This window comes from Ischnura elegans, chromosome 4 (assembly GCF_921293095.1).
Source record: "Ischnura elegans chromosome 4, ioIscEleg1.1, whole genome shotgun sequence".
Taxonomy (NCBI): Eukaryota; Metazoa; Arthropoda; class Insecta; order Odonata; family Coenagrionidae; genus Ischnura; species Ischnura elegans.
The window spans coordinates 8240032-8265842 of NC_060249.1; the positions used below are offsets into that span (position 1 = coordinate 8240032).

The 25811-nt window shown below is 37.9% G+C and overlaps 2 protein-coding genes across 3 annotated transcripts in view; one reads left to right on the plus strand and one right to left on the minus strand.

The window, feature by feature from the left end:
• Positions 1 to 180: 180 nt before the first annotated feature.
• LOC124158281 (cilia- and flagella-associated protein 221-like) lies at positions 181 to 8249 on the plus strand. 2 transcript variants are annotated; one of them, XM_046533468.1, is made up of 9 exons: positions 181 to 484; positions 561 to 829; positions 1008 to 1111; positions 1806 to 1986; positions 4627 to 4880; positions 6980 to 7188; positions 7320 to 7409; positions 7582 to 7716; positions 7843 to 8249. In XM_046533468.1, exons 1-9 carry the CDS (start codon positions 263 to 265, stop codon positions 7966 to 7968), a joined length of 1590 nt encoding a protein of 529 aa, XP_046389424.1. In that variant the 5' UTR covers positions 181 to 262; the 3' UTR covers positions 7969 to 8249. The 2 variants fall into 2 exon arrangements, with proteins under 2 accessions (XP_046389424.1, XP_046389425.1); XM_046533469.1 differs by lacking the exon at positions 7843 to 8249 and having other exon boundaries at positions 7538 to 7674.
• A 6811-nt stretch (positions 8250 to 15060) lies between these two features.
• The window catches only part of LOC124157036 (scm-like with four MBT domains protein 1), a 48712-nt gene continuing 37961 nt past the window's right edge, over positions 15061 to 25811 (minus strand). The window contains exons 14-16 of the mRNA XM_046531503.1: positions 24811 to 25062; positions 21574 to 22070; positions 15061 to 16308 (exon numbers count right to left, since the gene is read on the minus strand). Coding sequence (XP_046387459.1) covers positions 16165 to 16308; positions 21574 to 22070; positions 24811 to 25062 — 893 coding nt within the window. The 3' untranslated portion in view covers positions 15061 to 16164. The remainder of the gene's footprint in view (positions 16309 to 21573; positions 22071 to 24810; positions 25063 to 25811) is intronic.

Sequence of the window (25811 nt, forward strand, 5' to 3'; positions counted from 1 at the left end):
TGTTTGGGCTACTCGAGAGACGAGTCAAATATTATTATTTTTTTGAAAATCGTGATTTTCTGATACAGTTATTATTATAAAAACTAAATTCTTGTTAATTTTTAATTTTAAGTTTGAAAATTATTTTTTTTATAATTTAGCTCGCCTGTCGGATAACGTAGTATATTGATGGCGGGTATTTGATACGTGCTATTTTCTAAACACGAAGTAACTTCTTATGTTTTGGTTATTAGTAAAGATTTATTGCTTTAAGCTTTAAGAAATGGAAAATATGACTGCAGAGGAAACTGGAGTATGCAATCAGAGAGGTGGAAGTTTTCTGGCAACACCTCATTCGCTTAATTTCTATTTCAATGACAACATCAAAGTAATGGAAAAAGAACTGACATTGACGAATGTGTCGGATAAAACTGGTAGACTGTCCATATTACCTCCAATAACAAAATATTTCAATGTCAAGTATCCTAAGAAGTTCATGGAACAAGTGCGTGCATCATAAATAATATCGCATCATGGACATTTTCATAATTTGACATTAATTAATTTTGTGTTTTACATAGGCTTGGATAGCGCCAGGACTCAGCGTTACTGTAAAAGTAATATTTGAGCCAGATATTACTGAAAGACAAAGGCATTATGATGATTATATCGGCATAATGTGGGGCACATTGGTGAATAGAATGAAAATAATTGACAACAACCATTCAAACTCATCATGCGCAGTGCAGGAGAGAGAAATGATGCAAATACCGCTTCACGCACAGCTACACACCTTACAGAGTAGTTTGCCTGATGAAATTTATTTTGGGCACGTTCAACTAGGAAAGAGGTTTCTGCACTTAATTTGATTATATTTACTAACAGTTCACCAAGTTTTACCATGCTCAAATTGTTTAAGCAAGAGGCCTAAGGCTAACCAAAATCATTAGGGCCTCCCGAACTTTCTAAATGCCTTATGCTGTGAAAATATTTTTTTATCTATTTAATCACAAAAAACTTACTTTCAGAGTCAAATCAAGATTCACAATTTTTCCAATGCAAGGCCAAAAAGTTGTGTACTACATTGTAATTCCAAATGAAGATACAGATTTCACCATTTATCCAACATATGGTACTCTTTTCTGACAGTATCCTCTGCAATAGATATCTTTAAGACAATTTTTATCAGGAACCTCCATTGAGACACAATTAACTTCAAATTATTGAGTTATAAAGATGATACCTAGCATAAATTTGTAGAATCTATGATTCATGTTCACCCAACAAGAAAAACTTTGCACACTTCCACAGGATGATTTCTTTCATGACTTCAGTTTTGCCAAACAGTTGGCATAATCAGGTTTGTCATGAAGCCCACCTGATAATGTTGACTGTTCAATAAAGCAATGGCCATATAAAATCAATCATACTGTAGAAGTGTACTAAGTTTTTCTCGTTGGTTCAACACGATTCATTTAAGTTATTGTTTCACACAAATAAGGGGAAATTTTTGTATTAACTAATGATCAAATCAACTTTTATGGGTAAGAGTTCATTGGTGTACTCTAATCTAACTACTTGGTATCATCTAAATGTTAGACTAGTTTTTATCACACAGTAGAAATTTAATATTCGTAAATGAAAGACCAATTTTTTGTCACTAGTATGAACTAAATACCAGCCAATGTAACAGCACTGTCTCTTAAAGATTACCTTTAACATTATCACGTGCCTAGCAGAGAATTTATGGCATATGCCATCACAAATTTTTTTACAATTTATGCAACAATATGATATTCCAATTATTTCCTTGACTGTATTAATAGGTGTGCTCAGTGAGGAAGATATTCCACAAGAGATCACCATTGAATTCCAACCCTCTGCTTACAAAATTACCGAAGTTCCAATCCAAGTATGCATACCAAACTGCTCCACGACCCCATTTATAATCAGACTTACAGGTATCTGTAAACCTTGGACACAAATATCGAAGTCATCAAAAGTAAGGTAAACACAAGTTTTGTGTAAATACATAAATAATGATTTACTCTTAATAATTCCTTCTTCATTAGCGGATAACATCTTAAAGTTTGTCGGAATTACATTTATTCTATGGATGAGCAACTCAAATTAGCAAATACTGAAATACCAGGAATAATGTACATAGTACCTACATATGTATTTGTGACATTTAATGATTGAGGAAGGAACAGAAATGCTGCCTCTAAGCTTTGATAGTTTACTTTGCCAAAACATATCTGTGGCTATTGATGGCATATTTTGTATTTTCACTTAAATTTACACAAATTATCCAACAAGTTTGAACAATTCAAACTCATTTTAAAAGGGTACAAGGATGCTGAAAGCATATTGACTTTTGAAAGAAATAATATATGTATCACACTCACTGAGTGCTTCAGCAAAGGAATGGGGTTCACCATTAGTAGTGACTTCATTGCTGCCCATATTCCTTTGTATTGCCATTCTAGAGTTCTATTATGGCCTATCATCTATAATGCCATGAACCTTGGCACCATGCAATATTTCCAAGTGAATCACCAAACCTGATTAGTATTGTGGTCAGCACAATGGTCCGGAAAGTCAAAGCTGTTCACTAATTTCATTCCCAGTCCAGAGAAGTTTTTCCCATGGCAATTAACGAGAAGTTCTGAAGTGAATTGTCTCTGTTCATTTCAGTTGAACAGACAATCAAATTGTCATACTCCATCTCCTGCATCAATGCCTCTAAACAGATGGATATGCACAATTAAATAATTTAATGGCTAGAAAAGTGGCAAAAATATTTTTGAGTTTTAAGATGCAATGAGACATTAAATTATTCAATACTCGAATCTGATATATTTGAGGTAAAATTTAGTATCAGAGCTCAATATTTGAATTTAACAATGAAATATAATTCAGCCCTCTAGCAGTAACACCTAAGAAGGTTAGAGATGTAATATTAACCCTTTCGAGACGGTGGCATTCTCTCTTTAGCATGACTGCTGTACTGAGCTGTACAAAGAGACTCTTCCGTCCCCTCTGTACGGAGCATTTTTGCAGGACATTCATCAAGAAGAGTCTTGTGGATAATCACACACTCTCAGCACCAACCCTTCCCAGTGGGGACTCCAAATTGTCTCGAACTCTGAGGGAAGTTGGTCTCCCCCCTATCGGAGTTTGTAACCCTACCAGCGGCATTGGTCCTCGGTCAATCATGCTTTGTTTTTATGAATAAGCCATATGAATAATTGTTGCTTGCACATAAATTGCAGACTTCAAATGGAATTCCTTGTTTTATTCTGAGAATTGTTAAATTTTGAATGAAGCTCAACCATTAATATTAACGCATTTAATGCAGCAACAATTACCATGTTGATGTTTATTGAGATATAAGTTAATATTTACCATAGAATTTCATTTAAAAATTGTAAACGCTGCTCATAAGACAAATTCAATTCTTAGTTACTCCGGAGAAAAAACAAATATTTATTTTGAAAGCTGACAAAATGAACAATTAAATGACCGCAGTCCCTTACCACAAAGAGGGGTATTATAAGACGAGGGGACCAGTGGTGCAGTGAGGAGGGTTTTGGGGGATAAACCCCCCCCCCAGAGCTCAGAGAAATTTAAAAGTTTAATCCATTTACTTAATTGGATTGATATTACTAATAGAATAGAGTAAGGATTAATAAAATATCCCTCAGAAAGCCGTAAAACTCACCATTTTGAACCATTATACTTTAAATTCCACATTTTATTAATATCACACGTCCCACTTATTATTCATCTTGATGGGAAATTTACGAAAGAGCACGACTTTGATATACACATGAGCAGTGGTGCAGCGAAGAGGGGTTTTGGGGGATTAAACCCCCTCCAGAGCTTAGAGAAATGCTTAAGTTTAATCCATTTTACTTAATTGGATTGATATAACTCATAGAATAGTGTAAGGATTATTAAATATCCCTAAGAAAGCCGTAAAACTCACCATTTTGAACCATTTATCTTAAAATTCCACAATTTATTAATCTCGCACCAACCGCTTATCGTGGTGGGTATACCATACCCTCACACACCCCGGTATCAGTTGCACCTAACCACCCCCCACCCAGCCTTAATCCCTAGCGGTGCCCCTGGAGGGGACCAGGTACCTGCTCCCAGATTTTGAGAGTATGTCCCGCTTCGTTGGGTCCCAAAACTAAGACTTCCCAAACCTGCAACCGTCAGAAAAGGGGAAAGCAAGGAAACATACATTTTCGGCATTCGTTCGTCTGTGTCGAAAAATCTCTGACACAAAATTTGCGGCTTTTGCCACTGGGTCAAGTAATGTCCTGCCACATATTTTCGTCATTCGTAGCGAAAAGGTTAAGTTCATTCAGATTTTTGCAACAACAGTGGAGAATGAAGTCTCACTGCTTGAAATTTTCTTCTGCATCAATTGAAATAGATATTTTTTTATAAGGTCTCACCAATCTTAAAAGAAGAATAATTGAAGTTAACACAAAATAGAAATCAACCCAACAGCGCAAGAAGAATGTAGCTGACAAATTTTCAAAATGTGTATGCGATTGAAAAAAGGCCCTCCAGGAGTGAAGGAACCAACAGGCCACCCTCTCAGGCATAATAAATGTCCTTCAATTTCAGAGAGGACCACCAAGCATTCAGCAATACGGGGGACCAAAACATAGATCCTGAAATCAGTGACCACGCCCTCAGCAATGAGAGCCAAGAGGGAAAATATGACCATAAATCTAAGAAAAAAGATACATCAAAAAATAATCTCTGTCATTTTACAAAGAAGAAGCCAAAACCAAAAGGCTTACCCCTGAACACAATTCATGGAGTGTCAAAATTTCTATCCATGAAACCAGCACAAGATCCATACTTTCATTTATTGGGTAAGTTGGTAAACATATTTATATTTATGATGAGAGTAATACCAATTCATCCTCATAAACAGAAATATGCACATATAATTAGACGTTAAATACACTGCACTTTCTGTGGTAGTCATTCCAACACCTCTATCTTTATCTTTGGTGTGATCAAGACAGGCTAAGATGCAACAAGTCGCAATGGCAAAATAAAATTTACCGAATCCTATTGGCAACACTCTCCTGGATATAAAAATGAAGACCATTACAAAAACACGGACACACAGAAAAGGGATTTGGAATGTTTCCAACGCTTTAATGAGTTGGATGTACGCTCTCGATTAATTTCTATTTGTGATGTTTGGGTTTCGATTGCATCTGTGTATGGTTTCAGATTTTGTTTTGTTTATCACAAATAATAAAGTAGGTACAGTTCATCAAGGCATAATATCCACTATTATCAAATATTTTTTTCCCAATAAGAAAACATGACCAATTTTATATCTTTTCGTGAAATTCTTGGAAGCGAGTGTGCAAGCAAAGTCCAGGCTCATCCTTACTGTCATGGTGGATGTACATACATTACTGCTCTTTGCACACCCTTTGAGTAATACTTTTTACATCGTTTTTGTGGTTTTTTTACCCATCTCCCTAGTACCAGATAGTGCTGGAAAGTGGGAGGGACCTTTTTTGGATGGGGGCAAGGCACTTATTTCGGAGGACACTAAGGACTTCATTACCTCCATTCTTTAGCCACGCAAGTTCTTCTAGTTGCCACTGAATTTATTTTATAGAATGTAGATGTTCACCAATAAATGAATTGCGAGTGATTTTATACCATTTGAGGAACTTGTGCCAGCAAGAGTTGCAGGACAGCAATTGGTCGCAGTGATTTACACCTCCCATAAGCTTGTACTCAAATACAGCTTCCGCGTTACCTCTGCCCAAACTTTCAATGGGTACAAGGTTACACCTTAACTTGGAGAATGCAAGGGACCCCTCTCTCTCATCCCTCCAGCAGAAGACACAATACACCCCTCACTACTACGAGCAACCTTGAGAGCCATGGCCGTGACAGCTGTCGTCCTCACCAGCGGCTGGGCATTGCGAATGCGCACTCTTAACCCATTCATTGCAGATAACAGCCCAGGGCTTACTTCAACGATGGCAGGTTCAAATACTGGAGCCTCCAGATCATTATTTTTGTTAAATAAACAGAATTCAAATAAATGAAAATTAATTCTGGGAATTTTGGGAGGTGACAAGCTGCTCATACCTACTTGACTCTACTGGTGGGAGAGAAGAAGCAGTTTCACTTACAGAAGGCAATGATAGCAAAGATCCAGAGGATTGGAAGCGAACAGTAAACCACTACATCAGCTTCCCAAGAAGATACATACTTGCATTCTACATGATGTGATGGAATCCTTCCCAGTAAAATACTCTGGAGGTAAAACGGTCCCCAAACCGCATCTCCAGGTTTGGACTGCTGCAAAGGACACACAAGTCAATGGAGTTAGATGTAGGATTAGGAACATGAGATCATTGGGAGTGTGAGGGAAACCAGAGAACTTGAAGGTGGAGATGAGCAGTCTAAATTTGGACATCTTAGGAGTGAGCAATTTCAAGTGGACAGGAGTAGAAGACTTCTGGAGTGATGGGTATATAATCAGACGATGACCATATGATTACAGGAATTGGAGTAATCCTTAAGAAAGAATAAGGAAAAAGAATTAGCACGTGCTGGCAGTATAATGAAAAGATAATGCTCAACTAGATAGAAGGGGAATAAACAGACACAATGATGCGTAGTTAAGTGTGCTTACCAATGTCAAGCCATGGGTAAAAATTATGCATTTTTTTTCAGTACATACACACCAAAAGCCCATGATAGGCTCCTCTGACTTAAAACTTGGAATTATGGTGAACTGAGATTCCCAACTCCAATTTACCATTTCCTCAGCCATTTTAAATAGTGTAAGACAACTTTATTCAGGCTATGAATAGCACACCACCTGGAAGGAAACCTATTTTCTAGTAGACTAACAGTGGCAGTAAAAACTTTGTCCTCCATATTACATATGAATTATTTAAAATCAGCTTCAATGAACCATCCAACTCAGGTCCTCTGGGGATGTACCAAGAGGATGAGAAGGACATGGTCAAAGCATTAGAGAAGACATTCAAAACCAGAGTTGAAAAAGAGAGACAGAGACTCCAAAATATATTTGGAAAGATGGAAACACAAGTTGGACCAAGCACTGATGATGCCCAAATTGAGAAGATGGCTGAGATATTGGTGGACCGCACAATAGCCTTGAAAATTTATGAGGTACGATGCTCGGATTACCACTAGTGAGTAGTGCACAGTTCAACCTTGAAATTTTATCAAACAAAAAAATGCATTGCTCCTTGCTAAAATTAAGTAACTCATTAGCCTATTTTACTACTCATTGTTTACAGGACTCCAAGGCATTGGAAAAACCAGAATGTTTCCTTAGTAGAACTTCCCCAATGCAGCTAAGACAAAGGATTATGAGGGATGTAAATGAGGTATGCACAAATTCTATACATAATCATTATACCATTAAAACTTATGAATACAAATAATATGCATGTGATTAGAGACTAATTTACCAAATTAGAAATTAGGTTGTTAATGAATTCCATTTATTTCATAGATCAAAAATGATTTTGATGGGATGGAAAATAATTCAAATTTCAGGGAGTGAAACTTAATTTTACTTCACAACCAGATAACATGTGGTTCTTTCGCTACCGAACTCTCTCTTTATTTGTGCAGTCTGCACGCAAAGTAATTATTCAGAATCGATTGCTGAGGAGATTAAAACTGCTGAAGGTAAAAAGACCTCTTTATAGATCTGAACTACAAAAACCAACGTATTCAAAATACTTGATTTGTCATTTATTAATCACTGTAGAAAAATAGCTTACAACGCTTTCATGAAAATACCTCCATTTTCAGGAAAATGCATTGCGAGAGATTACAGGAGAAGAAGAGAAAGAAAAATCTGCCATAAATGAGCAGAATATCAGTAGAACTAAAGAATCAAACAACCAGAATACCCTGTTAAATCAATTACTTGACTAAATGAGTTCCTAACTAAACTCATAAAACTGTCAAAAAAAGTTTACTTCTGGAGCGAAAATAGATGAAACTGAATAGTCAATAACATCAGAGGTATTTCTATTCAAGAATATACATATATACTCATATTAGCACACTGACTGCTTATAAAACAGGACAAAATAGGGAAATCATGTGGAACATAAGCCTAATCGAAGTTCAAATCACTATGATGTACATTAAGTAAAAAAATTAGTACAATGAAAATTTTACACCAAATACAATTATGTACCTGTGTTAAAATAGATAGTAATATTTGTTTTAATTCAAGAGACATTTAAAATGCCTAAGACAAGTCAGTACATATAAGGATATAATAAATTGGGATCACAGCATAAATTCATTCACGGAGTAAAACAATTTGTTTTGCAAATTCACTTTAAATTTTTTTGCAAAAGTCCTATAACAATAAATCCTTTTCAATTCTGAAGGCAATTTATTAAACAGTTTAAGACCAGTTGATCTAGATCCAAGAGCAGCACCCTTGGTCCTTACAAAATACCTGTGGAAGTCATCATGGGTTCTTGTGCCATAATTGTGGATATGAGAATTTTTCACCAGCACATCACTTATCTGCTTCACATATATAATGGAGTAAAAAATGAACAAGCAAGAAAGGAGAAGAATTCACCACCTTTCAAACAATGGACAACAATGAGCACGGTACCCTAAATTAGATATAAAACGATCTATTTTCCTCTGAATTTTGAATATTTTTATGGCATGCGGGGATGAGCCCAAGAACAAAATATTCTGTACAAGTGTTGAGTGAAATTTCCCATAGTAGAGTGCCAAAAGAACCTCTCCCGACACCATTGGTCTTATGAATATGATGAGATAACAGAGTGAGCTACACTTACTAGCTAAATAATTGATATGCAACTCCCACGAAATATGGGAGTTAATGTAAAGGCCAAGAAACCTCGTGGAATCCACTTGCACTATACAATTACCATTAATTTCAAGCAAAAAGTTTCTAGTTGGCTTATTAATATGACCAAAATGGATAACTTGTGATTTCCCCACATTGAGATCCAAGGAATTCTTAGTACACCAATTTTGTATACTCTGGGTCACAAGCTTACAAGTGTGTACCAAATTATCAAATGAGGGGGCTGAAATGATAAAGTTGGTATCATCAGCATAGAGAACTGGCATTATGGTATGGTATGGATCACATGCTTGAGTTATAGTAGGCAGGTCGTTAATGAAAAGTAAAAAAATTATTGGACCATAAACAGATCCTTGTGGAACACCTCTTGTTAAGTTTTTACAAGTGGAATTATGCTTATTACCATTTACATAAATACTGACAAATTGTTGTCACTTTCCCAAATATGAGCACACCCAATTATTTGGATCTCCTCTAATCCCAAAGCTATCAAGTTTACTGAGTAGGATACCATGTTCAACTGAACCAAAGGCACTGGAAAAGTCAAAGAACATACCAATTGTTTCCTCCTTTTTATCTACTGAAGACAATAGCATTAATGGCCTGTGCACAGGCGGTGGAAGTAGATTTGTTTTTTACGAAGCCGTGTTGGTGTGCTGAAATTAACCCTTTCGCTGCTGTGAACGTGAGTACCTAGTATGTACGTTCACACGGCAGACTGCTGTGAACGTACTTTTTCTCTCTCCCTGCCATGCACTTCCGCAAAAGCACTCCGAAAGGTTGCTAATCTGGGACCCTTTCCTCGACGAGCTCACCCAAGCAGGACCGTTTCATTGACCTACCAGCCTACCTCCTGAAAAGTGACCGCTCTGACTCCAATTTGAAAATGAATCAATCCATCCGATCATCAAAAAATGTTTTCATCGCACTCCTGCCAATCAAGCAATCAAGTACGTCTTTGAACCGTGTTTCTGCTATGAAAAATAACGATTTTCTTAACTTTGCTAAAATGGCCATTTTCTGGTGGTCCGCAGCCACATTTTTAGCAAAGTTAACAAAGTCGTTATTTTTCATAGCAGAAACACGGTTCAAAGACGTACTTGATTGCTTGATTGGCAGGAGTGCGATGAAAACATTTTTTGATGATCGGATGGATTGATTCATTTTCAAATTGCAGTCAGAGCGGTCATTTTTCGGGAGGGAGGTCCAAGATAAGGGCTCGGAGGGTCCAAGATAAGGGCCAGCGAGGGTGAGCTCGTCGAGGAAAGGGTTCTGGATTAGCGACCCTAAAGAGGGTGTACCACGCCCATTAATGAAGTTCCTGCTCGATGGGCCCACGAAACGCATTTTAACCTTTTTGCCGCATGTGAGGAGAAGGTTTTCGTTTGGAGATTGAACAGCAGCAAAAGGGTTAAATCAAATGAACGAAGATAGGATAAAAGCCAATTATAAAACACCTTCTCAAAAATAATGCTGAATTGGTTCTGCACAGAAATAGGTCAATAAGAATTAATATCATCACAGTCCCCTTTATACTTAAAAAGTGGTGTCACTTTAGATAATTTCAGGGCAGAAGGAAAGATGCGAAAAATGCAAAAGAAGATGAGAGAAGAGGAAAATAAATATATTAATTGATAAAAAAATCATAAATTAAATTCCAATAAATAATATATTGTAATGGTTCAAGCCCCATTACAATGCATTTCTACTCGGCGCATTTCTTCCCTACCAGTTTACCCGCTCGTTCCACGACCTTTTCCAAAACCCCACCCCCAGACCATGGCCCGTGGAGGAAGGCGTGGATGAGTAAGAGGGGATGAATGTGTTTTCGTCGATTTTTGTATGGTTGTGTGTGAGTGTGTGTGTGTGTGGGAGGAGGGGAGCTCGGGTTTTCCCTGAGTGAGTGGCGTATTACTCCTCCCTCCCTTCATTGTGCATTACCCCCACCCCTAGTTGAGGTATGATAAAAGGTGGTGCGCGTAAGAGAACCGAGAGGAATTCCTAAGTGACTGTCGGGCGGAGCCTATGCCCAAAATCAGTGCGACGCACGGCAGGAGGAGACAAGGGGCCCAAGTATTTTCAGAAAGATTGATCTGGAAGAAGAATCCCCCCCCGTCCGAAGGAGCAAAGGACCAGCAGAAGAGGACGCATTATCTCCGTTCCGGATGCAGCTTCCTCCTACAAGGGAGAAAGGAGTGCAGTAAATGGAACGAGAGAGTGTTGGATCCAACCTGGTCGAGACTCGGACTACGACAAAGTAAGATTGCAGCTATTCCCCCCCCCCCCCCAAAGCCCCCTTTTGTCTCCTGCCAAGCCAAGTTAAGACGAACAGTCACGGAACGCACCCGTTACATTAGTGAAAGTGAAATCAGTCACCAAGTACAATTAACGTTCGCACCCCAAATTTACATTCGACGGGATGGACTATCATTTACCTCCCCAGTCAAGAAATCATTGAATTTGTATCACATTTACGTGTTCACCACCGAACTTTACTTTGTTATCATCATTTTCTATATTGATTTTCATCTGGAAACCAAGTTATATTGTTTTTTAATTTTTATTTATCATCGATGTTTCATAATTGGCTTTCACCAATTCATATTTAATTAGCGTATAAGAGGGTTACTTTTGTTTTTTTTGTCATATGCAACCTTATTTGTGTGAATTATATTTTGTTTAATTGAAAGTGTTTTGAGAGAGTGTTTTTGTTCTGATTCCTCCACGGGTCACCCCATTGAAAATATCCTTCGTCCTTCCTTTCGCCCCGTCTGATTTCCTTCCCGTAAATGCGCGTTGGACGAGTGCATCAGCGCCCAACGTCACCCATCAGTTTGAATCGGGAACCCCCCACCCGCAATCATCTTCACAGAAGGGGAATATTTTTTTATTTTATGTGAATTACGAGAAGTGAGTGGCATACTTTTGTCCCGTAGGTCCCATGTGGGAGGGATCTTCGCGGATTTGTATTTTTTTATTTTATTTTTGTGCGACGTCTCCCCCCGGTTCTATTGTGGTATCCGGGCGAGTCGGGGGTGGGATGCCACAATATGCTAATGGCAAACATAAAAAATAAATAAAAATTTGTATTTCATTGTATTCCCAAATTCACAAAAAAATTACACATTGTTTAAGTTATTTGTAACCAATCAAAAGATTAATAAATATGTACAAGTAAAGTCAAGTTCTCAAGTGAAGTCAAGCTCTGTACAAGGAAATGTTTAAAATAATAAGAAATTATATAAATGGGCAATTTTTAATAACAAAAATGGAATTTTGGAATATGGAATAACAAAAATGGAATCCATGTAATTTTGATACAGTCATTACCAATCCCGCAACCCAAACACAATTTTTTTCAAATTATACATAGAATATTGATAAGTATAAGTAAATATAATAACTGGTCAAACTTTGCCTGGGAAATATTTTTCATGGCCAGCATTTAAAAGTAATTTTTAGAAATACACGACAAAATTATTTCTTCATTTTAGAAAGTTACATCACCGAATAAGACCTATTTTAAATCAAAATGGTATAACTGATAAATGTCACACTGATGATGAAAATTTCATCATTTTCAATGTGTAGGAGATATCACCAATTGTCTAATTGACTATTAAGAGATTTAAAATAGATATAAAATGATATCAGAAAGATATTACTGTGCCTAGCAGGATTTGGAACAGTGGAGTAGAATGTTGCTCACAAGGGCTCGAGACAACTAGCAAAAATTCATGATAAATAAAATGAGGAGAACTCTAATGTTCAATACTGTTACGACAAAACTCCTTTTGCCCAAGAATGAAATGGAATGAGTAGATCACGCACTAATTAAAGGATACAAGTTGGATAATATTATGAAAGCATTGTAAAGTTCTTGGATAAATATTCAGAATAGTCTGCACAGAAATTTAACAGGAACATACATGATTGAAAATGACAAGTGAATGAAAATAATTTCACTAAAGATGTAAATTAGCAGGAAAGCTCTGTAGATAAAACTTAAGATCATCTCCATAATTTTATTTGCCAAGTAAAAAAGTTTGAATACCATATTATTAAAGAATGCATGATCAACCAATACATCACATTACATCAGGCAGCCACCCATTCTTTCTCCAGGTTTTGATTTCAAAAATTCAACATTTTTACCCTAATCATTCTTTTTTTTGGCAGAAATATTAGCTGCAGATCTGAACAGGCGTTCACTGAAAACAGTGGTGGTCGATGTTAATTTAGAAGGCCCGAATGGAATATGCTTAGAGCACAGTTTATATACTGCACAGCATCAGGATCAATACTGAAACTGCCCCAACTCCTGACAACATCAACCGTTAATTTGTTGTTACTTGTGAGTCAGTTCAAAACGTATTCTGTATTCTGGGATGTTGCTTAAATTGTTACTTTAACAGACAACTTATTAGCATGCTTCACTGTCACAGTTCTTATAACCTCAACAACAAATTGCTCAACATGCCGGTACAGTGACACCTGGGATAACTGAGTGGCCGTGAGCTAACGCAAAATTGTAAGGCAGTTTTGCATTCTGCAGGATATCCACACTTTTCGATGCCTTGCATAGGTTTATCAATTTACTATTAAGCTCTCGGAATGCATCTTGCTCACATGTCAAAGAATTACTGTGTATGGACATAATTCAACCGTGAGACAACTTTCAGATGAAACGATTTTCTGCCCGCTGCCGTTCATGGTGTTGCAGCAAGTCGTCTCGTCTCAAAGCCGCCTGAATTTCACGTGAACAGAGGCCGGCGAAAAATCGTTTCGCCTAAAAGTGGCCTCAATGTAGCATTGTCTGTATTCCACGCCGTATCGCCTCACAGTGACTGAAATCAAGAAAAGTTGGACAAAACCTTAAAAACAATTGTTTAGTAAGTAAGATTTTAGCAAGTCAATTGTGTATAAGATAATATGTATTTAGTGCAACATTTACTTTACATTTCATATAACCTAATTTCTTCGCTGTCTTGCGATATTTATCAGCGATACGATACAAATTGGAGGACTCTGTTTTGCATAGAAATTTTTTGTTTGTTTGGGATTATAAGAAAAGGATCACCGAGTTACCTTGAGATATTTACATTAAAATTACATCAAGCGTTTTAGAGTTTCCATCCAAAGAAATTAACTACGATCGCTTGCATCAAGCAAAATAAAATCAATGGTTTTGCTACGCTCACAGTCCGTGGCAGCTCCCTGATGTTATGGAATGCCGCAACTTCACAATTTGCTATGTAGAGTCATACATATAGGTTTTTTACGTATATCGTTGGTCTTTTTATTTACTTAATAGGATACACATATTTTAGCATTTTTTCTATGTCTCTCCATTCAAATAAACGATTAAAACTAGAAAGGTTGATAGCTTTTGGACATGCCGAACACATAATTGCATGACTTGGATTCAGTAGAAGTACTGTCTCTTCTTGTTCCATACTGCAGAATGCCATACCAATTGTCTAATGATATGAGTTAACTCATCAGTCCAATCGGCAAGACTCAGGATTTCTTTGTAATTACGTGCGGCATTCAATATTAATGGAATTGAAGTTAGAAGGAGTATTAAAAAAGTATCCTATGGAAAATGGTTTGCGTCAAAAAATGCACTACATATTGTATTGACAACAACTGCGCAAAGTTTCAAATTCTGCACTCAAAAATATCGTTTCTCAGGTTTTGCCTTGCGTTTTTCGATTTCAGCCCACTGTGCGCCAGGCCAGATTGAAATGGGCACTGTGCCATCGGCACCCGAAAAGTCAGCTCATTTTAAAGCGGCTGTGGCTGCGGAAATGTCGCAATGTTGGCGAGAGCAACAAACCCTTAAATGCACCTGTTAGTGAGCAACTCTCAAAAGAAAAAAACGTGAATGCCATGCACCAAATTCAAATCCTTGCCACCCTTCCGAGCCGTTTCCAAAGTGCTGACTTTATGCGATCAGTTCTCAATACCGGTTCCACAGGCCATGAACCGGCAGTACTAAGAACCGGGTACCAGAACCAACCCATCTCAACTTAAAAGGTATTTTTCATTTCTGAACTAGATTTCCATGACATTGATTTGTGGATTCCTAAATGGCACTCTGTTTAAAAATCCAAAATCATGGAGGGAATAGACATTAATTTGGGTGAGTTAAAAGTGTTCACTAAAGAGCTTCAAAAATTTTATTGTTTATTTTCAGGCTTATAACAATTGTTTAGAACCCTTGAAAAGAAAACAATTTCACATTTTAATTGGTATTAAAGACAAGGTTCAGAAGAATTACAGTGCAATAAATATCTTCCAGGCCAAATTTTTTCATAAATACAATAACAGAAAACTTAGTAAAAATTAAAAGATTTTTTCCACAGCAGTTATGGCATAAGAATATAGTACCAGTGAATACTGAAAAATATCGACAGTTTTTCTTATAGGTGTACTGGTAGACACAAAGAATTTATATACTTATAAAAATATGAATGTGACTCTATCATGATTATTCAAATCAATGAATACTGCTAAAATAGAATGGAAGATAAGACAACATCACATTTCATTATTCTGATCACTATTTCATAATAAAAATACAAAACTATTCATCATCAACAATCTCAAAATAACTAGCTTCAGCTATACAGTTTAATTTTCAGGACAAAATAAATATGAATAAATATCCTTCAGATACTGGAAATGAGTTTGCTACCTCATCTCCCAGCCAAGTCCACAATATGCAGACAAATTAAATGCCTTAGTTTTAAGGAATAATGATGTCTATAATAAGTTTTTCTTAAGCCACTTTTGACTAATATTTTACAACAGTCAATTATTATGAATTCAACCCAAGAGTTAAAACCACAATATCACCGGAATGAGGCTTAACTTGAGTTTGCATAGATATAACAAATTCATCCTTTTCTGAAGATCAAATGGTATTGGCTAAAAATATTCAATCTCATTTTCTCATTAGCTCTTGGTCACCCTGACTGATTTAAGTTTTAAATAAACTCCCAGATATTCTTGGAAAACATATACATCAACTTTTGCATGAATTAAAAATTCTTTTTGTTCACAACAATCATCACCCTTTCGTAACAAGATTTGACCGTAGTGAGGTGAAATATCAAAATAAACGCATAGTATAAACCACTTTTTAAAGGCTATTAGAAGTAAAAACCTCTGGATACATACATCGTAAGATGATTTCTGAAGGTCACAGTATTTACATGGAGGCACATGATAGGTGAAATGTCAACGTATAACCTTATTAAAGATTACTTACAACCGTACTGCATGTAAAATGCAAATTTGAGCTTTTCAATATGGCGGCACAACTTAATTGCTGGACCCAGCTTCAAATGCAGATGCTCTTGAACAGTCGGCAAATTCAAAAGCATAAATGCTTGCCCATCAATCTCCTGTAAATTCAAGACTATCAATTAGAACCTCAGCATAATTAAAATGATACATGTACCACAAATAAGATGCAGTAGACTGACAGGTGAAGTTTAAGGCTATATGAAAAACAATCAAATAATTACAATTTTCATGATATAATAAAAACAACAGTAGAGGTGGGTTTGGATCATTCTCAGTTTCACCACTTCTTATGACAACTTTTAAATAGCCCCTCAGATACAGCTAAATTATGGTTATCAAATTTTCTATCTTGTTCATTCAATGTATACATCCTCTTGTTTTTCATTTTTTTATACTTTTTTAAATTCTAGTCATAAATTTCATGCTTATATCACTAATATTAAAGAAGGATACTTTCAAGAGAGTAAACAAGACCAAAGAAAAAAATTAAGATGACTGTCAAATGGCGAAGTTTTACAAATTGAACTTCATTTAATTGCTAGAATACATAAATTTTCCCAAACAAAATGTGAAACACAAAAAACAATACAGTACAGTTATGGAATTTAGGATCATGGGTAACACTCTGTAAAATTAATACAAGAATCTAATTCAAAACTGATATAAACCTCATAGTCCCATAAACAAAAGGCAAATAAGTATGTATTGCGTAACAATTATTTTAGATAGCAAGAAAAAAACTGGAGAAGTTAGTTTTGTCCTCAGTTAAACCTGAGTTTAAAAAAAGTGGTTAGGTTGAAATTTTTGTTAACTGCATATCTTCATCACTCATGCATAGAAGGAAGTGAGATAAATTTAAAATATAAAATGTGCAACACCATTTGCACTATCAAGATCCATGATTGGGAGGAGATTACAATTAGCTGAAATGAAATTTAGATCTGTATCTCCTAAAGCTTTTTAACCCTTACAGCGTCAGCAGGCGGATCCATCGGCCCCCGTGATAGGTGCAAAGAGTGCCTAGGGTCTATCTATCGGCCTGGTTTTTTTACACTCACTTCTTTCATTTTTTGAGCTTCATGAAGTTTTGATAACTATTTTTAGTATCTGTCAAGCTTTAACATATCCATAAGTAGTGAGAGCAAATGAAAAAAAAAATAGTTCCTGAAAATGCATACATATTAGGCTATACATATGTATATAAATACAGTAAAACTTTGATTTTACGCAGTTGGAGGGACCGAAATATGGGCACTGTGTAAAATCAAAGTTTGTAAAATCAAGATTTGGTATTGAGGAGCAGTATAGTTTTCAGGATAACACTTGCTCATTATTTTTAGAAGGCTTAGTCATACGTTTTTGTACATATAGTTCTGATTTAACCCAGAACCGGAACCAGAAAAAGTCTCATATGTGAGGTTTTACGATAAATGAGCATGAAATCCTTTTCAATCGCATCAGATATATGTTTCCAGGATTCAATTACTCATTTGGAGGCAAGAAAATGAAGCCTAATAATCTTATTCACTCACAAGCAACACCACAGATGACGTGTTGCCTTAAGAGAAACAACGTTGCATTCCTGAACAACGTTTCCCATGGTTGAACAAAATGGTTGAATTGCCAGCATTTCTGGCACTAAGATTACTTCTGTTACCCAGGAGAAATTTCGGAATGGTGATACTAAATGCTGGCAGAGAAGCTAATTTTCGAAAATATTCTCATTAAAATTCTCATCAGTTTTCAGGATATCTGTTTACCTACCTGCAGACAAACAAAGATTGGAGATTGAAGAAATGAGATATCTGAGGATAGTCATCCAAATTAACCCAATTAACAGGGAGCAAAATTTCGCTAATACATCACAAAGTCTTTACACCCTGTGGGCCTGGGTTCAAGTCCTGGCAGTAGCAGAAACTTATCAGAGATGGCCCTATCCCTACTTGAGTGTAATGTGGAGGGCACTTCCAGCGCACCACTCTGTCCATCAGATGGGACGTTAAGTCCTGGTCCCTTTTGAGCTTATCATTACAACCTGGCTAATGCCAACATAGGGTTCCTATCCCCCCAGCCCTTACTACATGCCGCTAATGACCCCAGCTGTCGGTTACCTCCTTCCAAATAGCATACCATAGATAATACGGAGCACACAGCACCCGGGATATTCAGAAATTCAGATTTTTCTGGTGTTTAGTTCACTTTTTTTCAAGTGAGATATTTATATAACCGTGCAACTACCATCATGCCGCCAGTGATGAGTAAAAAAATGATTAATAGTCCGGAACAATTTTACCACTTTATAATTTTTACGCATTAAAAAAGCATTTTCCCATGAAATTTTGGCAATAGTAGATTGAATCTGCCAGGTATAGCTTCTTTGTGGGCATTCTTCCGCGAATTCAGCGCCGGGACCTTCGACTCACAAGCCTTGACTCATCTTCACGTAATATTTTGCTTCCTCATACCTGGTAACAACACCGGACACTTTTTGTATTTCGATTTAATGGTACTAAGCCATTCCTGAGTTTAAAGGGACTGCCTTATCATTCACGTCTTGAATTTTACTTCAATGATTACATGATGATGGACGACGCGAGTTATTCTCCGAGGGCATAAACTCCGTTAAAAATAAATGCTTGCCACCTAGCGGAGTTAAGCTAATAGCTGCTCAAGTTCCAACCATGTTTAATTTAAACATACTGACAATGAGATACAAGTTGAGTCAGTTCTGATAAGCGCGCCGCGCAAGCAACTTTCCCTTGCCTCCATTCGTCCCGCAGATGTGGGGTTAGCCCGTGGAATGAGACAATGCATGCTGCTTTTACCATCGTGTTGAATCACCATCGACTTACGTCCATACTAGAAGTATGACTATCTTTTTTGGATCACCTTGGAAGCCAAAATTTTGGCACGGGAGGATTTTTAACGACTCATTTCACGGTTTTATTTCGCTGGGGCGACGGAAAACAGCGTTGGCAAGAAAACCTTCCGTTAGGGATAGATATTCCGTAGTTCATAATTCCAGATTAGCGACCATCTACTGTAATTACAATAAATATGTAACAGCGTCGATCAATAAGTCGAATAATAAATGAAAGGTGATAATGTTAATATCTCCGGCGATCATCTGTCTTAATGAAAAGTAGTTACGCATACACGGCGATTGCCGTGTGTTTTAGGTTTCGATATCCTTCTACGGCGAATTTGAACTAAGAGCGACATTCGCGTTCGTAAATGAGCCTAAAATATTACTGAGAGGGCGCACGGGGAAGCAATTATTATATTCGTGATGTTTTTAGTTTCACCCTCAACAGCCCGACATCATTTCAATCATTCCTGTATTCATTTTTGCAACTCATTGAGACGAAATAATAACCTAACTTCAAATTGCTCCAGTCGGATTTTCAAAACAAGCCGAAAGACAACTGCGTAAAATCAAGATTAGCGACCTCTTTGGGGCTGGGGTTATGCAGCGCAAAATCGAAAAACTGCGTAAAATCAAGAAAAGATGTAAAATCGAAGTTTCACCGTTGCAATTCCCTATGCTTTCCGGCCGGACTTGAGGGTCGCTGCGTAAAAACGAGACTTGATGTAAAATCAAAGTGCGTAAAATCAACGTTTTACTGTAAGTACATATTTAAGTGCAAACTTACAAATTTGCCAAAAAAGCGCCTGCATTCTCCAGCAAAACAGGCAAATTAGGCTGGCATGGATAGCGTTAAAATAGGAATTAATACCGTGGAAACTGGTGTTTTGGTTGGATAGGCGACCATCATGGAGGAGGAGATTGGGTTTAAAGCAATCCCAGAATGTGGTAAGTGAAACGATGATGGCTGCCTAGACAATTAAAAAACTGGTTTCGGAGATATAAGTTCCTATTATAATTGACTTTAAGAGATACATTTCTAAATTCCAATACATGGAATGGCATAATAAACAATGTCATAGGAGCCAACCCCGAATTGGAAGTGACATCACATCTTTTTACTTTGGGTGAACAAGGCAAAAATAAGACATAATACAGCTGAAGGCATACTACAGAGCTGCACTGGCCTAACTAAAGAAACATGGCAAACACGGGCAAAACGTATGGCCATATTATTAGTTCTTAAAATACCGTTTCAACAGCCAAAGCTGCACTTTTAGGTTAAAACTGGTTTTTAAACATAATGCATTCATGTTTAAAAGCCTTATATAAAAACCTTATCACCCTATTTTTGACTCATAAGTTTTCCTGGTATGTAAGTATGCTTCCAATATTTCCATGATTTTTTGGTTGAACATACATTTGTTTTGTGTTCAAACCCAGGTGATAATTTAAAATAGTTTTTCAAATTTGAAGGGGAGAGAGATTCTTTTAGTGCTTCCTCAATATAATGCATTACTAATACATATATGTACACACTATGCAAGATACTTCATCAAAATTGAAGAATTTGCTGGCTTTGGTGGCGGTGGGGTAAAGTCCTCGCCTGCCAAACCAAAGGTCGCAGGTTCGAGTCCCGCCTGGGTAAGATCCATCCCTCATCCAGGGGTGGATGTATGTGCATGTTTGATTGCTAAATGTTACCAAAAACCCTGATGTAAAGGTCAAATAGCGCTGTTTTCGGAGCTGTAGAAATAAATGAATAAAAGAGCTCTTTGTCTACACATTTCATCCTCCATCCAGCTGCCAAATTAACTTCCTCCAAAATCCCTAAAGACATAATGATTCTCAAGGCAATACTTACACATACTCAGATGTTCTATAATCTATGAATCACCATTGTTATCTGTGAAATGTATGCATATCTTCCAGTACAACACAGCGCAATGTGATTTGCTTTGGTTTATAGTTCATAGATGGCCACATTGGTCTTCGAGTGCTTCAGTCATTTGTAGGCACATTCCCTTTTGCTGGTGCACCCCGAAGATTTACTTGAGTTAGTGCATGGTATACACATATGCTAAGGTAGTACAAAGTATACATATGCTTATACTTGGATTAAAAAGCCCATCTTTTCGCCTAAAATCCCAGGGAGAGGAGTTGCAGGGGCACTTCAGTCAAGCTCAAATGACTCGAGTGATCAATTGGGTACCTTGAGCACCAAAGTCCTGGTACATATGTGTACCTAAATTATGGCATGGCAGATGCAGTTATGCATATGCTATTCTGTTGTTTTTTAAAGTTACGTAGAATGTTTTGGTTTTTTTTTAAACCAGAGACTACTTTTCTCATGTTCAGCTTGCAATGCACTGTATTCAAAGGAATGATTTCAAGAGTTCTACGAGCGTGAGTAGCAATTGTGAAGATTTGTCTATGAACTCAGAGCAGGACGGGTGGCTGAAGAAGCAAATGATGAGAGTGAGAAATCAATGCTCACCTCTTCTCCTAGTCTAGCGGCAAGGTGTGAGCAGTCGTGGGTTCCCTTGATGTAGCCAGTGACTTGGGTGACGGACCACTCGAGGGGGTTGGAGCCGAGCCAGCCGGGTTGCAGTCGCCCAGGGCCCTTGGCCGAGATCATCTGCAGGGGAGGGGGAGGCGGTGGGGGCAGGGAGGGGTGCTGTGGGGGAGGGGGAGGTGGGGGAGGAGGCGGAGGGGCTGGGGTGGGGGCAGGGAGGTTCTTGCGGAGCGGAGGCCTGCCCCTTGGGGGTCTGCCAGGCGCACGACTGGCCGTCTCCGCCTTGCCCCACCGCCCCACCCTCATCTGGAGCGCAAAGTTGGGCAGCTTTGCACCCCTCGTCTTCATCTCCAAGCGAGGAACCTCCTTCTTCACGTATTTCCGCTTGAAGACGGGCCCAACCGTTCTGTTCTGGGGGCTGGAGGCAGCTGCTTTCGGAGCTGGGCGCGATTCTTGACCACTTCCCTCACTCTCATTCCCTTCGTGATAAAACAATATTAGCCTTTACTCATTTGAGAATAGTACAGTTGACCAAAGGTTTACAATTGTCAACTGCAATAGAGTAAAGATAAAGAAGACCTGTATTTTTCCATTTACCAATCTGTTACCTACTTCTCAGGCTGTTTGCAGCGAAAGAAGGACAGTCTTCTGCAGATAAGTTGATGACCTCACAAACTCATTTAATGCAAAGAATTTTTTTTCCCCACAAGGAAAGGTTATTCTTGAATACGTTAATGAAATGGAACTGTTATGATGTCACCAACTCCTAAAAAGTGGGCAGCAGCTTTTGAATTCACTTGTTTTGAACATGCGAGAGAATGGCTAAACAATACGATTTTTTGCCCTAATTCATCTTTCTCTTCCATTCAATGAGTTTTTTCAAAGAAATAGGATTTTGTTTCTGAGTGAACAACCCTGAGGTTTTTTATATTCACGAGTCCATAGCACAATGTGAGTAGCAAGGGGCATAATGAGCCAACATTATTAAAGTGTAAACTTCCCTTTCTCCGGAACACATCTTTTAAGGTGATTGATGCCCTATCCTGGAATAAGTTAAGTATTTCCCTTTTCCCTCCAAATATCTTAGACATATTACAGTTTGATCTAAGGATGAGGTGGCACAGGCGAAGGGAATGGCAAAAGGGAAGGCGAATGATATGAAAATAATTCAAAGGCAAATTACAAACATCGGCCAATCAAACGACCACTAAATGTTACCGCTGAGCCTGACGAATGGTGAATTAAATTCCGAGTGAAATCTGACATGGTGACACCTTGAAAAAAGGAAGCAAGTTGTTTTTGAAATGATGTTTGTGCAAATGTAGCCAATAACCTGTTGAAGAGCCCGAAAAGAATCCTAAATGCATCACACTTGATTTCACTTTATCATCTTTGAATAATATTTGGAAAACTGGCTGAGCTATCAGCAATAGAACTTGCAAACATGAAATATGTTGGTTGAAGGCAGCTATTTTGTCATCCTTTACGAACGATTAAATCAAAGATGATCACGAAAGTGACATTATGCCTGAACTGCTCCACACAGAAAACACGGCCACACTGAGCTATAAATTGAACCTTCCTTCTTGAATTAAATCGAATCCTTGAACAACTATAATTTTTCAAAGCTGCAAACAAAAAATGAATGTTTTTCCCTCTCCAGTATTCCACAGCACCTCCCACAGCTAAACCACAGGGCTTGAATCACATACATTTCACCTGATATTTAGGGAAAGAAATACAGTGAGTCCTTGTTCTACGTCACCCCGTTTAACGTCATTTTGTGATAACATCATGAAAATTTTGAGATTGTCATTCGTTTATCGCAACTTCGCTTCACGATAACGTCAAGTCTTTTAAATTTCGCACGAGAAAAAAGGTGAGGCGGGAGGCGTTGCAGGTTGTTCATTTAGTGGGCGGTAATACAGTCAGTCTATACAAAGTGTAAAACAGTGTGTTCATTGCTAATTGCGATTATGGTTTTAGCAAATTTTCTGCTAAATGAATTCTTAGGTAGGTGTGCAAGGTTTTACTTGACATAATGGTTTTCAGGAACCTAAAACGTGATTTCAAGGCATTTTTCCGTGTTGAACTCGGAATTTTTGTCATCACTTTTCTCATCTTGTTCACAATAATTTTGGTTCCTGTAACTGCGACGATGTTTCAGCGATGATGATGCCCAGACGACGCTCACCCGGGCGACCACCAAAGTGAAGCCGAAAAGAAAATGAGGGAAGATACAAAAATGGAGAAGGATTTACGTCACTGCTGCTATTGTCGTCGATGAAGACAGGAACTCATATTTTTGCCATAGTTTGGCATTCCCATCGTAAAAAATGGCCCAGATATGACACGCTAAAATTTTTTTGTGTAGGAATTGTGAGGTCTAGGAGCCGATATTCACTTTTTACATTGTTTTTATGGGATATTATGTTTCGATTATCGCCATTTTGTTTATCGTCACAATTTTCACGAACGTTAAGTGACGTTAAAAGAGGACTCACTGTATCTCTCTTGAAAATACTTGCACAAGTGATCTTGTACTCAGTATATCCAGTTTTTGATGAACAGGAGCACAAGAGCGGAAGGGACCACAGAAACTGCAGATAAACGTGTAACAGAAACAAGGGAGTGGAAATGAAAAGTAGAGAAAAGAGCACTGAGGGAGCTATTCACATTAAGTACTTTACCACTTTTTCCAGTCTAAAACAATTTAGTGATCTTACTTCTTCAGAGAGAAATGGCTCCTCTAAGAACCGAACTTCCTATACTGGAGTTGCAAAGAGGGAGGGAGCACAGATGTGTACTGTACGAAGAGGGAGGAGTCGTGGTCCATGGGCGAGTCACACCTTGAGGAGTTGCAAACCATAAGCTGTAAGTCACATGCTGGTCTGCTCTCCTTGTGGAGTAGCATGATTGCACTGACTTGCTCCCACACTGCCAGTCACTATGGGCATGTTGAAAAGCACCTTAACCTCTGGGTACCATTGTATATTCGATGCTCATTTTTTTAACTCAGCCATGACCACTAGATGGTTTTCTTCCTTTAGAGGTAGATTGTAAGTTGTAGGGGGAGATCGTTATCCTACATCATCAATTGATCAAGCAATCAATTTAAAGTGTTTATTGGCACTTTGGAAAATGCCCTTAGGTCAATATGGTGAACGATGAGATGAAATTAAATGTGTAGGTGATGAGGGACAAGGGAGGTGGACGTACCTGCTGGTTGTGAAGGGGAGGAGTTTTTCCCCTCGGCCACTGGAGAGGGTGGGGCCGTCTCCTCATCACACCCATCAACATCCATAGGAGCCTCATCGTTCGTCCTCTGTGGCTTCACACCCTGCGCATTCGCAGTGGACGTGAACAGCCTTCTGCGTCCCCTCTTGCGTCTCTGCTTCGGCTTCGACACCAAATTGCTAGCTTCCCCTTTCGGACGACCTATTTTCCTCTTTCCCCTTAACCAATACTGGGCTGCAAAAAGAAGTTCTCAATCAACTAACATGCAAACCATAAATACATGATTCCCAACAGACAAGAATATCTGAACACTAATTGTAAATGGAAAATTATCTTAAAATCTGGTTTTGTAAATTAAAAAAAAATGTCCCCACTTCAATCGGCATTAAAATTTTCTTGTCTGAGGACAACGTCACCTGAGCCGATACTTCCAACTATGCAGAGACTTTCCTTAACTCTTCTATGATTTCCCTAAAAATACATTTTTGATAGAATGCTCCCAACAAACGATTAATTTGTTTTTACTTTCATTGAATTCAATTTAAAGAAGTGATTGAAAGTAAATGGAACTGTTCCATTAAGTACAGTTGAATGAGATTTCCTTAACCTTCCATTTGTTTTGAAGGCAGGTGACAAAGTCTTGGTTCTCAAATGGAAGAAGGAATTCATTCCACCAGTGCTGGCAAGTGATGGTAGTCAATGGATTATTTTTTTTCATTAAGTGGAGTCAGAGACAGTGTTCATGGAAAAGGTTTTTTGGTTGAATATTTAGTGTAATTGTAGCCAGGGTGGGGGGGGATTTACAAGCCCTGCCTCACTACAACTGCAAAAACGAGTGTAATATACATACACTCTGAGTAACCAAAGGATTTTATGTAGTGGGACAAAAATAGTCATCTCATTAAATTGTTGAATTAAAAAAAGAGGAAAATTTCAATCGCTCCAATATGTAGTACACTCATGGAACAGTTCCACCACCTCAA

Excerpts from the sequence above, each read along its gene's own strand:
- LOC124158281 (XM_046533468.1), top strand. The coding sequence starts at position 263 with ATGGAAAATATGACTGCAGAGGAAACTGGAGTATGCAATCAGAGAGGT. Across the intron at positions 1,987-4,626 it reads TCGAAGTCATCAAAAGTAAG|AGAGGACCACCAAGCATTCA; the intron begins GTAAACACAAGT and ends CTTCAATTTCAG. Across the intron at positions 7,717-7,842 it reads GGAGATTAAAACTGCTGAAG|GAAAATGCATTGCGAGAGAT; the intron begins GTAAAAAGACCT and ends CTCCATTTTCAG.